At 46.5% G+C, this 13,999-nt stretch overlaps 1 protein-coding gene across 4 annotated transcripts in view; it reads left to right on the top strand.

Moving 5' to 3' along the window:
• Positions 1 to 13,999, top strand: part of LOC134614961 (trafficking kinesin-binding protein 1-like) — a 39,008-nt gene that overhangs the window by 13,282 nt on the left and 11,727 nt on the right. For all 4 annotated transcript variants that reach the window (XM_063459250.1, XM_063459249.1, XM_063459253.1 and 1 more), the window contains exons 2-4: positions 2,630 to 2,706; positions 3,717 to 3,833; positions 4,319 to 4,410. In XM_063459250.1, coding sequence (XP_063315320.1) covers positions 2,630 to 2,706; positions 3,717 to 3,833; positions 4,319 to 4,410 — 286 coding nt within the window. The remainder of the gene's footprint in view (positions 1 to 2,629; positions 2,707 to 3,716; positions 3,834 to 4,318; positions 4,411 to 13,999) is intronic.

The following is a 13,999-nucleotide window of genomic DNA, read 5'->3' as shown; positions in this document are numbered from 1 at the left end:
AAGCCTGTATGGCCCAAGATGCTACGTGCAAATCCTAACTATCTCTGAAGAAAAAAAAGATTTACTGCAGATAATACCCTTTAAACAGTTACCGATTCCTAATTAGGTCTCTCTTATGCTGCCAATTTCTTAATCAAGACACATTTTATTTGCTTTATTGAACCAGCCTATGGTGCTTTGATTTAAGCGCTATCTTGAAAACCATCTATTGCACTTTATAATGTTTAGAATACAGTTCTAGGCTCTAAGCCTTTATTACTTTGTTCTTCAACACACTTGGAAATAGCCCGAGGGATATTGGTAGGGATCCACACCTTGGATTATTTTGCACGCTTTAAACTTTGAATTATCTCTGCTTGCTCAGCAGACTGAGGACAAAAGCACCTTATTAAAAGATATTGGATTTCTGTATTATGAAAAGAATTGATCAACATACTTGGAAATTAATTTGTTTATAAAAAAATAATAATTAAATGTGAGATATATATATAAAAAAAAATATATATATATATATATATAAATAGCAGAAAACCTAATGCACAGCATTTGATACACAGTACAAATTAATCTACATAGTTTTTTTGTTTTCATTATATTTTACGTTTTTTGTCACAGTAAGGAAATCTATTTATTTATTTATTATAATTTTTGTTGTTGTCGTTTAAGATGGTTGGTCTGTTTGCTTATTATTATTATTTTTTTTTTTTTACTTTTATATTCTGATTTGCCGGACAGGGTTAATATCTCTAACCGTGCCATCTCGTTCATACATCCGGCTGACTGCTTACTGTCAGCAAAGCCCAATTATTTCCAATTAGTGTCTTAATCAACTGACAAGAATTCCACCACGTTTTTTTTTTAGAGTTCCGTTTGTGCAGCTAAATATTCTCTGTAGTCTATTGAAATGTTCTAATATATATATATATATATATATTTATTTATTTATTTTAGAAAATAAATGAAATGGCCGTTCATCCCGAACAGATTACCAGATACTACCATGTTTTTCCCAGAATGCACGTGGGAAATTTGGCATGGGAAAACCTTGCAACGTAAAGACTACATTCTTTGATTGCAGAAAAGCATTTTGAAAAATCTGTTATTTTGTTTCTTTGGTTTATTTTAAAGGACTACTGAAGTTACCAAGGCCACTTTATCACAGTGAAGTGGCCGGGATGCAGTGGTCCCATCCTTTTAACCCTGCAATGTAAAACATTGCTGTTTTGTGGAAACTGCATTATTTACATTGCAGGATTAAATCTACCTCTAGTGGCATTATTTACATTGCAGGGTTAAATCTACCTCTAGTGGCTGCCATACTGACATATGTCATGCGGAAGCCCCCATAGGAAAGCATTGATCGAATGTGCTTGGATGCATGTGCAGTGCTCACCGCGCATGTGCATCAGGTCCTCGATGTTCCTCTACAAGGAGCATTAGATTGGACCATGACAGAGGAGGCCACACTGATATTGACTTTTACGTTACTTTTCTCCGTTCATGGATGGAAACATTCATCCGTCATGAAAAGCTCTTTTTAATAATCACAAATATTTATGAAGGCCCCTACCTTGATAGAAAATGCTGTATTTACTTCCTCCTGTCTCATGTCTTACATGACCAGTTTTACCTGTTTGATGTTTTGCTAGGCTAAGGAGTCATTTACCAGCAGAATATGAGAATATTTATATTTGCCTATCTTGATCAAATAAACTTGTATGAAACTTATTTTTTTATTGGTTATTTGGTTAAGAACAATCTAGCATTTGGATTATTGCCTCCCCCCCCCTTCTAAAGTACGGGGATAAAAACTTCATTGACTTTATTTCCCTTGTGAGCCGATATAGCCATTGTCACCCCGCTATGCTGTCTAAGATCATCATTATTGATGACTAGTTCTGATGTGCGTCAACTACTGTACTGCAACCCTTGAGTATCTTTTCATAGAATTGCATTGTCTCAATGCATGTCTATGGGGAGTGTTTGGTGTCTCCATGCAGAGTGTGGAGACGCTGAACTTTCGACCTGCAATATTTGCAAGACCTCGTCCATGATGTCCCTGAAGTTGACATCTGAGTGGCAGGCACTATTAGTAAACACTACAGGGACAATCTCTTTGCTCCAGAACCACTACATTAAAGGGACACTAAAGGCACCAAAACAACTATCGTGAAGCAGTTTTGGTGTATAGATCATGCACCCGCAGTGTCTCTGCTTAATTATCTGCCATTTAGAAGTTAGATCACTTTGTATCTACAGCCCTAGTCACACCTCCCTGCATGTGACTGCACAGCCTTCCTAAACACTTCCTGTAAAGTGAGATCTAATGTTTAAACTTACTTTATTGCACAGTCTGTTTAGTTTAGGATTTCTGCCAGCACAATGTATATATCATTCTTATTCTCAATCTAATGAGAATAAGTTGTTTTGGGGTATGCCAGCTGCCCTTTCACCTGTAGTGGTTCTGGTGCCTAGATTATCTCTTTAAAAACATCAGTTGTGTTTGTTTTTGTTAATGCCCCTGCTATGTTTCTTTATGTTCAGGAGGAAGACATATGTGTAATTTAATCTTTACTCGTGCAAGTAGTTTGAGGATGTTGATATTAAAATGTAACCGTTTCTCTTCCAGTCCTGTGTTCCGAGCGAGTTGGCAGAGTGACCAAGACCTATCGGGATATAGATGCTGTAACTAGCCTTCTAGAGGAGGTGAGTGGTCTATTGATATTGGTGAATGCATTCTTGCCTGTTTGGTGTTTCAAGATACCAGTTCCCATCAATATAATAGAGGGTAAGGAAGTCTTCTAAGAGATGTTTGTTGGATTGAAAAAAAGTATGTGTGTATCTATTAAATAAATACTAGATCTTTTACAAATTTATATGAGTAAAACAAAATTCTCACCTTGTGCTCGAACAGATTTAAAGTAGACACATTCTTTTCAGGTTTAAAAATCAGGTTTAGGTTCAGGTTCAAAAAATACTTTTCTTTCAGGAAGTGTATAGGAGCTATGTGATTTACAGACGGGGGAGGTGTGGCTAAGGCTGCATAAACAAAATGATTTAACTCCTAAATGGCAGAGACTACAAGAGCATAATCTGTGCAATAAAACCACTTCATTAAGCTAAAGTGGTTTTGGGGGTTAGGCAGACTCTTTAGCAGTCATGACTCCAAAAGTGTTTAACATTCACTTGTATTAAAGGACCACTATAGGCACCCAGACCACTTCAGCTCAATGAAGTGGTCTCGGTGCCAGGTCCATCTAGGATTAGCCCTGCCTGCTGTGAACATAGCAGTTTCAGAGAAACTGCTATGTTTACAAATGGGTTAATCCAGCCTCTAGTGGCTGTCTCATTGACAGCCGCTAGAAGCGCTTCCGCACTTCTCACTGTGATTTTCACAGTGAGAAGACGCCAGCGTCCATAGGAAAGCATTGAGAATGCTTTCCTATGAGACTGGCTGAATGCGCGCGCGGCGCGGAGGGAGCCCGGCGCTGGAAAAAAGGTAAGGCGGGAGGGGGGCCCCGAGGGTGAGGGGGACACAAGGACCCTATAGAGCCAGGAAAACAAGTAGGTTTTCCTGGCACTATAGTGGCCCTTTAAATTCTATCAGTCAACATCATTTTAATGTTATATATTGCATTCTTTACTTAATATCCCTTATTTATTAATAATCCCTATATCACCCTGTTTGTGTCGTTTTTGTTTTATACAAATTTCAGAAAGAGAGAGACTTGGAACTTGCTGCTCGTATCGGCCAATCTCTGTTAAAGCAAAACCGGGAACTGACAAAGAAAAATGAATTTTTGGAAGAAGAACTCGAAGCTGCTAAAGAAGAGGTAAGTGATCCAGGACTGGAAAATGTGCAAGAAGTAATATGAGATTGCATCACGCAAGAGCTCTTTTTTTTTTTTTTTTTATGCCAGTTTTATGAAAGAAAAAAAAAAGTGCTTTTTAGTTTCAATGTTTTCATTCATTGGAAAAGAAAATGAGTTTATGGAAAATCTTTAGATCTCCCGTATATATGGGAAAACTGGAATTGGCGGAGACATCTTGGTTGTTTCCTGGTTGAAGAATTATATTGTACAAGTGACAGAGCTTGTGGATTTGCCGCATAAGATTGAATTATCTCTAAATGCTTTCAGAAAAACGGGTGGTAAATCCTCCATCACTTTAATCCCTTCACTGTGTCTCTAGTAACAGAAAGCTTAATTCTTCGAGCAGCTTGTGTTGTTGGGGTATTGCTATCTCGGAGAGCATAATTATCGAGAATACGTTCTATCTGCTCAGGAATCTTGTAGTTGACCTGTGTGTGTCTTTTCAGATCTTCCAACTTCGTCATGAAGTCTCGATGCGAGAAAATCTGATCCACCTCTACACCAGCAGCAGCGAACCTGTATCTGTTGTCCACACACCGTACGTTTCCTACTTTTACCTCTTTCCTGTACGAACCATACGACCTTGACACAGAGAGAACCTTTTATTGCATATAACGAACTCCAAATACACTAAAAGTCACGTGTGTGGAAACCTAGGGGGGATAGATGGGCCAATCTTCCCTGAAAATTTGTTATGGCTTTTCAGATCATATGTATCACTGTTTATGAAAGACACGAAAAACAGAACATCTCTAAAAAGATTAGGTTATTCCATTCAACTAATAGAATCCCTAGTGATAATATAATATATATATATTTTTTTAATTCTTTATTTTTGTTTGTGCAAGAATTGAACAGTTTGGCTTGCTATGCCACAACAGTTGTAGGAAGCCTTTCAATAACAAAACATTACATGGCATGAGAATAAACTGTGCACATTTTTTAAAGGTTAGAGGAAACGAGATTTTCTTAGATTACACCTTAAACAGATTAACATTTCTATATGAATAAGCTTATTCGTGGGTTGATGCTAGCAGGGTAATTTCTTAGGTACTACGCTGTTGTTTTGAGCGTGTTGGGGACGGGATTCTTAAAGCGGCACTGTCATGCCGAACTTACCTTTCCTCAATCTCTTCCTCTTCTCCCCCTCTCTCAGGATCTGTTATTCTTTTCTTCCTGTCTTCTTTAGTTTTCTTTAAAACCATAAGACAAAGTAGGGACTCTTTGTCTTATGGGATTCCTCCGCTTGACCAGCTCTGACCAGCGGAGGAGCAAAGTGTGCTTCATTTCCGCTGGTCAGAGCAATTTTCCCATGATCCCTAGCTTTCCTCCCAGTTCCCACAATACTTCCTGTCAGTATTGCCGAAAGTCCTGTCACTTAGACAGAACGCCGGCAAAACTGCCGAATTGCATCCTAACAGAATGAGCACTGTTTCTCCATTGGTGTTAGGATGCAATTCGGTACTTTGTTCGGATCGGAATTTCATTCAAATGAATGAAACTCCGATCCTATTCATTGCTGTGGCTGCATCTTGCAGCCGCTTAGTAGATAACTCCCCAATTCCCACGGTATCAGGGAGCTATCTACTAAAAGGCTGAAAGACCTGAATTGGTCTTTCAGCCAAATTTACTAACACCAAGTAAAAATGACTTGGTATTAGTAAATAATATGCCCCTACTCGCTATACCGCGAGTAGGGGCATGTCTAGTAAGCAGTGAGCAGCCTGTGGCTGCTCACTGTAGAAAAAAAATAAAAAAAATATTGCCCCCCACCCCTAAATGACGGGTGGGGGCCGTAAAGTAAAATAAGGGAGGGAGACCTATTGTCCCCCCCCCCCCCGGCCCCCACCCCTGAGCGGTGGGTGGGGGCCATAAAGATAATGAGGGGGGGGGGGACCTACTGTCCTCCCCCCCGGCCCCCACCCCTGGGCGGCGGGTGGGGGCCATAATAGTAGTAGGGGGGGGGGGACCTACTGTCCTCCCCCCCGGCCCCCACCCCTTGCCGGCGGGTGGGGGCCATAATAGTAATAAAGGGGGGGGGGACCTACTGTCCTCCCCCCCGGCCCCCACCCCTGGGCGGCGGGTGGGGGCCATAATAGTAATAAGGGGGGGGGGGACCTACTGTCCTCCACCCCCCGGCCCCCACCCCTGGGCGGCGGGTGGGGGCCATAATAGTAATAGGGGGGGGGGGACCTACTGTCCTCCCCCCCCCGGCCCCCACCCCTGGGCGGCGGGTGGGGGCCATAATAGTAATAAGGGGGGGGGACCTACTGTCCTCCAGCCCCCGGCCCCCACCCCTGGGCGGCGGGTGGGGGCCCTAATGGAAAAAAGGGGGGGGGGACCTACTGTCCTCCCCCCCGGCCCCCACCCCTGGGCGGCGGGTGGGGGCCATAATAGTAATAAGGGGGGGGACCTACTGTCCTCCAGCCCCCGGCCCCCACCCCTGGGCGGCGGGTGGGGGCCCTAATGGAAAAAGGGGGGGGGGGACCTACTGTCCTCCCACCGGCCCCCACCCCTGGGCGGCGGGTGGGGGCCATAACGATAATGGGGGGGGGGGGACCTACTGTCCTCCCCCCGCCCCCACCCCTGGGCGGCGGGTGGGGGCCATAACGATAATGGGGGGGGGGGACCTACTGTCCTCCCCCCGCCCCCACCCCTGGGCGGCGGGTGGGGGCACTAAGTAAATTCCCCCCCCCCCCCCCCCATCAAGGTGACTAGGGGTGCCCAAGCCCCTAGTCACCCACCCCCCACCCAAATAAAAAATGCCCCTACCTACCCCCCTCACCCTAAAAAATAGTGAGGGGGGAATAAAATTGCTAACCTGTAAAGTAAAATTAAACTTACCATTCGACGTCTTCTTTTTTCTAAAATCTTCATTTTTCAGCCCCAAAAAAGGCCAAATAAAAAACCATCATAGCCGTCGAACTAAAAATAAAATAAAAAACCCGAGCGCAAAAAAAAAAACCCGACGAAAAAGAAAAAACCCGAGCGCACAAAAAAATAATCCATCTTCACCCATGGAGGGCTCCGCGCAGACTGAGCTCCGCAGGGCGGGGCAAGGCTTATAAAGCCTTGCCCCGCCCTGCAATTAGCCTAAGAACACTCTGATTGGTGGGTTTAAGCCAATCAGAGTGCTCTTTGTCATTTTACAAGCGTGGGAAAGTTCTTTGGAATTTTCCCACGCTTGTAAAATGACACAGAGCACTGTGATTGGATGGCTTGAAATCCATCCAATCACAGTGCTCTGTGTCATTTTACAAGCGTGGGAAAATTCCAAAGAACTTTCCCACGCTTGTAAAATGACACAGAGCACTGTGATTGGATGGATTTCAAGCCATCCAATCACAGTGCTCTGTGTCATTTTACAAGCGTGGGAAAATTCCAAAGAACTTTCCCACGCTTGTAAAATGACACAGAGCACTGTGATTGGATGGATTTCAAGCCATCCAATCACAGTGCTCTGTGTCATTTTACAAGCGTGGGAAAATTCCAAAGAACTTTCCCACGCTTGTAAAATGACAAAGAGCACTCTGATTGGCTTAAACCCACCAATCAGAGTGTTCTTAGGCTAATTGCAGGGCGGGGCAAGGCTTTATAAGCCTTGCCCCGCCCTGCGGAGCTCAGTCTGCGCGGAGCCCTCCATGGGTGAAGATGGATTATTTTTTTGTGCGCTCGGGTTTTTTCTTTTTCGTCGGGTTTTTTTTTTTGCGCTCGGGTTTTTTATTTTATTTTTAGTTCGACGGCTATGATGGTTTTTTATTTGGCCTTTTTTGGGGCTGAAAAATGAAGATTTTAGAAAAAAGAAGACGTCGAATGGTAAGTTTAATTTTACTTTACAGGTTAGCAATTTTATTCCCCCCTCACTATTTTTTAGGGCGAGGGGGGTAGGTAGGGGCATTTTTTATTTGGGTGGGGGGTGGGTGACTAGGGGCTTGGGCACCCCTAGTCACCTTGAGGGGGGGGGGGGAATTTACTTAGTGCCCCCACCCGCCGCCCAGGGGTGGGGGCGGGGGGAGGACAGTAGGTCCCCCCCCATTATCGTTATGGCCCCCACCCGCCGCCCAGGGGTGGGGGCCGGGGGGGGGGGAAGGACAGTAGATCCCCCCCCCCCCCCCTTATTACTATTATGGCCCCCACCCGCCGCCCAGGGGTGGGGGCCGGGGGGAGGACAGTAGGTCCCCCCCCCCTTTTTTCCATTAGGGCCCCCACCCGCCGCCCAGGGGTGGGGGCCGGGGGCTGGAGGACAGTAGGTCCCCCCCCTTATTACTATTATGGCCCCCACCCGCCGCCCAGGGGTGGGGGCCGGGGGGGAGGACAATAGGTCCCCCCCCCCCCTTTTTCCATTAGGGCCCCCACCCGCCGCCCAGGGGTGGGGGCCGGGGGCTGGAGGACAGTAGGCCCCCCCCCCTTATTACTATTATGGCCCCCACCCGCCGCCCAGGGGTGGGGGCCGGGGGGGAGGACAGTAGGTCCCCCCCCCCTTTTTTCCATTAGGGCCCCCACCCGCCGCCCAGGGGTGGGGGCCGGGGGGTGGAGGACAGTAGGTCCCCCCCCCCCCTATTACTATTATGGCCCCCACCCGCCGCCCAGGGGTGGGGGCCGGGGGGTGGAGGACAGTAGGTCCCCCCCCCCTTATTACTATTATGGCCCCCACCCGCCGCCCAGGGGTGGGGGCCTGAGGGGAGGACAGTAGGTCCCCCCTCATTCCCATTATGGCCCCCACCCGCCGTCCAGGGGTGGGGGCCGGAGGGGGAGGACAGTAGGCCCCCCGTCCCCCCCTTATTACCCTTTTTTTTTTTTTTTTTTTTTTTTTTTTTTTACAGTGAGCAGCCACAGGCTGCTCACTGTTTAGTGGACATGCCCCTACTCGCGATATAGCGAGTAGGGGCATTGGGGAGATTTTAATCTCCCTTGTGCTATTATGGGGGTCATATTGACCCCCATAGAGTGAGGGGGGGACCTGGGGGGCTTATGAAGTGGTGGGGAGCTCTGCTCCCTGCCGCTTCTATAGTTACATATTACAAGGAGGGAGCTGCACGCCGGTAGCTCCCTCCTTGTAATAAACTGAACGAACAAACTAACACTGATACTCAGTGTTAGTTTGTTCGTCTGATTTTTTCTATTCATTCATTCGTCTGTCTGATGAATGAATGAATAGGTGAAATTCCCGTTCGCATGTCCAGGTGTTTCACTGGGCATGTGCGGGAATCTCAGGGCTATCTAGTGTGGGCAGATGACGTGTCCCACAGGGACTTCACCTACCCACACAAAGATGGCGGCGCCCTGAATAAAGATCGGGCAGAAAATAAAGAATAAAAAATAGGTAATGTGGGGGGCATAGGGGCATTTGGGGATGACTAGGGGGTCGATTGGATGTAGTTGAGGCGGGAGGGGGGTTAAAAAAAAAACGGAATTCGGCATGACAGTGCCGCTTTAACTACACTTTAAGAAGGAACAGGGGAAACAGATTGGCAGTAGCATGATAAGTTCTGGATCCATGTAGCCTGTTCGCTAAACTGGCAGCCTTACGTCCCAGTAATAGGGAGGGCAGATTTAGGGCGCTTGGGAATGTTGTAGGATTCTAAACATGCTGAAGGGTATTATGAGTGTAAAAGCTCAACACTATGGGGACCTTCACCTAGTAGGTGGGCACAGGTTAAAGACAATTCGCTTAAGCAATACTAGCAATGCAGGTGTGCGCAAATTTCGCCCAGGGGGTCACTGGATCACACAGTTGTACAATGGCACAAAACTTCAGCAAGGTATGGATTGTGATAAGTGCCAGGGGAGTAGTGATTTAAGAATATCAGCAATGTACAAGTCCCCCTGGGGGGTATACTCCACACAGGGCCGGCCTTAGGCATTTAGACGCCCTGTGCGAAAAATCTTCACAGCGCCCCCCCCCCGTCATCCATGTATGCTGTTATGTTTGTGTTGTCTGTGTATGTAATAGTACGTGTGATGACTGTGTGTGATATGTATGCTATGTGTGATATTTGTAATGGGTATATTAACAGTGTGTGATATGCGTGTATTGGTTGTATGTGACACACACACACACACACACACACACACACAGAGTCAGACGGCCATACACACACAGGAAGACATCCACACACACACAAGCAGACAGTCATACACACACACACAGGCAGACAGTCATACACACACACACACAGACACACAAAGGCAGACAGTCATACACACAGACACACACAGGCAGACAGTCAGTCATACACACAGACACACACAGACAGTAATACACACAGACACACACAGACAGTAATACACACAGACACACACAGAGGCAGACAGTAATACACACAGACACACACACAGTCATACACACAGAGGCAGACAGTCATACACACACACACACAGACAGTCATACACACACACACACAGGCAGACAGTCATACACACAGACACACAGAGGCAGACAGTCATACACACAGAGGCAGACAGTCATACACACAGAGGCAGACAGTCATACACACAGAGGCAGACAGTCATACACACAGAGGCAGACAGTCATACACACAGAGGCAGACAGTCATACACACAGAGGCAGACAGTCATACACACAGAGGCAGTCATACACAGTCACACACACAGAGGCAGACAGTAATACACACAGACACACAGTGGCAGACAGTCATATACACACACACACACGCAGTCATACAAACACACACACACACACACACACGCAGACAGTCATACACACACACACACACACACACACGCAGACAGTCATACACACACACACGCAGACAGTCATACACACACACACACAGACAAACACACAGGCAGATAGTCACACACACAGAGGCAGACAGTCATATACACACACACACACACACACGCAGACAGTCATACACACACACACACAGACACACACAGGCAGATAGTCATACACAGACACACACAGGCAGATAGTCATACACACACACACACAGACACACACAGGCAGATAGTCATACACAGACACACACAGGCAGATAGTCATACACACAGAGGCATGTTTGAACAGTGTGATTAACTCATTAGTTGAACAAGGTTATACATTAACGACAAATGAGAAGTAAGCTTGTAGTTAATCCACGCGGGCTGAGCTCCGTTGGGGGACGGAGTCGTGGTCCATGAGAATATGTTGCTCTGAGATGTACTTGAGGGTATGGTCGTGTGAAAAGTTTTGTCGGGGGGTGGACCCCTCACTTGGATGGGAGGTATTCGACTAGGAGAGTTGTAAGTGTACGGGTCTCAGTCAGTCATAGCTTTTCTAGGTCATAAGAGAGGGGGGGAGGGGGAGGAGGGGGGGTTCAGGGATCAAGGGTTTCCCAATGGAGTGGGGAGCGGAGTGACAGGAGCAGTCGCCAAGGGATTCTCGGGGGTCGAGCAAGTGGATCAAGCCCTTCCCCGGGCGAAGTAAGACCTCCAGGGGTACCATAGAAGGGCACATTTGTCTGAACGTTCCTGCAGGGACGCGGTCAACATTTCCTTACTGCGTATGTCTTCTACTTTATCCACCCATTGTTTGTAGGTAGGCACTGCCTGGTTTTTCTAGTTCAGTGGAATGAGGCTTTTCGCGGCAGAGAGCAGGTGTATCGTGAGGGATTTTTTGTACCGTTGGGCTGATATGGGTGTATGGTGTAGGAGCATTGGCAACGGTTGTAGTGGTAGATCTGGGTCTGCAATTTCCTTTATCTTAGAATGAATCAGTTGCCAGTATGGAACTATGCGGGGGCATGACCACCAGATGTGGAGGTTGGTGTCAAGGGCTGAGTTACATCTCCAGCATTCGCCAGAGGTGGTGTCATGCATGTGCCTAAGTACGTCTGGGGTCCTATACCACTGAGTGAGTAATTTATAGCTCATCTCTTGATATTTAGAACTAATGGAGCACTTGTGGGTTAGTCAATTCTTTTTTTTGTATGAGCGCAGATTAGGAAAGAAAATACCAGCAGTTATTTGAAACATGGCATGCGTCGTTGACACAGATTCTCAGGCAGCATTTGGGTGTAGATTGTTGTTTAGTCATGTGAACCTAAAAAGTTTATGTAAATTACACTAGATTATATTTTTCATTTATTTGTTCTCCCTCTACAGTTTTATTGGGATGATAAAACATTATAGAAACTATTTGCTATCCTTTATTTTGCAATAAAAATTTGAATAAAAGCAGAAATACACATTCAGAAAATGTGATAAAAATGTATGAAATTTCTTTTTTTTTTTTTTTTTGTCAATCTTTCTTTTATTTAAGGCATATATGATGGGGTACAGAAGGAAAAATATGGGAAACGTACCAGAGAGTTACATCAAAGGGTAGTTACATCGGTATTGTCAGAACAGTACAGTTTCAGAATATTGATGCCTCAATTTTTTAAAATTTTACGTTAAACATAAGCTAGACCATTGCTTATAAGTATAAAATAAGACGATAAAACAAGTACTTGCTGAACAGGCAAACATTACATGTTAAGGGTAACAAGAGTGATTGACTTGGCAAGGTTACAGTATGCATGACAAACTGATTCTGAGAATGGCTATAATACCTCGACTGTGCTGTGTATATTAATAACAGTATGAGTGGAACTAAACAGGCCAGGTAGGGAGGCAGTTAGGAACTTTATGCTTTAGAAGTAATAATAGCCAACCCCTGAACAAAGCGATAAGTGGGTACATTATGTGAGAGTCCTAAGCAGCTATCAGATACGTTTTGTGCCAGTGTGGTGCAGGATTATTGCAGAATGCTTAAACATATCATGTGCTAGGCCTACATGCTTGTCTCTTGAGGGCGTTATATGAACGTGGAACTATGAATACTTGGTAGAATGTTCAGGCCATGCTTATGTAGTGAAAGGACCATATTTACAGTTCGTTCGAGAGGACTGAGCTTTTCCTCCGTGCAGGAGCAAAGTCCACTGTCAGCGTAGGCTGTGCTGGTTATCCGATGCCGACTCTGGAGGCTGGGTGGGTGAGCCACGTGCAGGGCTGGTGTCCCGGGCCGGTTTGCTCGTTAAGTGGGGTGACGGTAGTCGTGTCGTTGCGGTTAATCACCTGCCTCCTTGGTGCTCTCGTTCCGGTTGATCGCCGTTACGTGTGCTGCCGGTAAGTCACCAACGCTGCCGCAGGGCAAGTTTTTGTGCTGTCTGTTCTGCTAGGTCTACCGTGTCTAGTTGCGCTTTGCGGTGCGGCTGTTGCTGGGACCGCTTGTTGATAGGCAGGTCTGGGACTCCTGCGGTTTTTCGGGTCCGAGGCTGCTCTGGGGATGCGAGGTAGGTGTCTGCCCAGGCGGCGCCAGAACGCCGGACGTATCCATGCCGCCAGTCCTCTTATCGCCACGTGTAGGGACCGTCCTCTAATGAGAAGTGTAGTCTGCATATGAGTGCAGAGACGGTCAAGGAATTCCCCGTTCCGTTCAGGTGGCTTGGTGAGGTTGTAATTTGGCGCCGATCGCGCCGGAGCCGCCATCTTGGCTGGACCCCTGAAGCCCTGTCTAGTTTGTGAGTTGCGCGGTCAGTGTTTCTCGCCCATATCTTCAGTTTGCCTGGGTCAGGTAAGTGAGGATTGTGCCTGTCGCTTGGTGTAGCCGGGATATCCCTCACCGGCCAGGGGGGGGAAACGGGGTCTTGAGGACTGTAGCGTTGTCTCGTTGGTCTGCTGGTGCAGAGGTCGGCCGCCTCTCTCGCGCCTGCATGCGTTGGTAGGCCGCAATCCTCAGTCTGCTGCTGGTCGCCTCTTCGTGGGTATCGATCCGGCGTGTGGAGTCTCGGGGATCACCCCACAGTTCCACTGCTGTGTTTTAGAGGGTTCAGATAGGTGATTATAATTAAATGTCGCTTTTTTTTGCCAGTTTTCTCGCGGAGCGCTGGTTCAGTGCGACCAGTCTGCTCGGCAGTCAGGCCCCGCCCCCCTGTATGAAAATTTTTAACCTGATGGTATTTGCGGGGATGCAGATTTCTGAAAATGCCTCCATACATGTATGTGTGTTGTTGGGGGAGATGGGGCTAATAAAGATATTATTAGATCTAACAAGAACACAAAGACGATGTGTCAATGAACACTTATGGATAATATGTACTGTAATGCAAAATTCATGGTTTAGTGAATGGCTGTTCCTA

This window comes from Pelobates fuscus, chromosome 6 (assembly GCF_036172605.1).
Source record: "Pelobates fuscus isolate aPelFus1 chromosome 6, aPelFus1.pri, whole genome shotgun sequence".
Classification (NCBI taxonomy): Eukaryota; Metazoa; Chordata; class Amphibia; order Anura; family Pelobatidae; genus Pelobates; species Pelobates fuscus.
The sequence above is the reverse complement of the archived record's forward strand: the minus strand, read 5'-3'. Positions and strand labels throughout refer to the sequence as shown.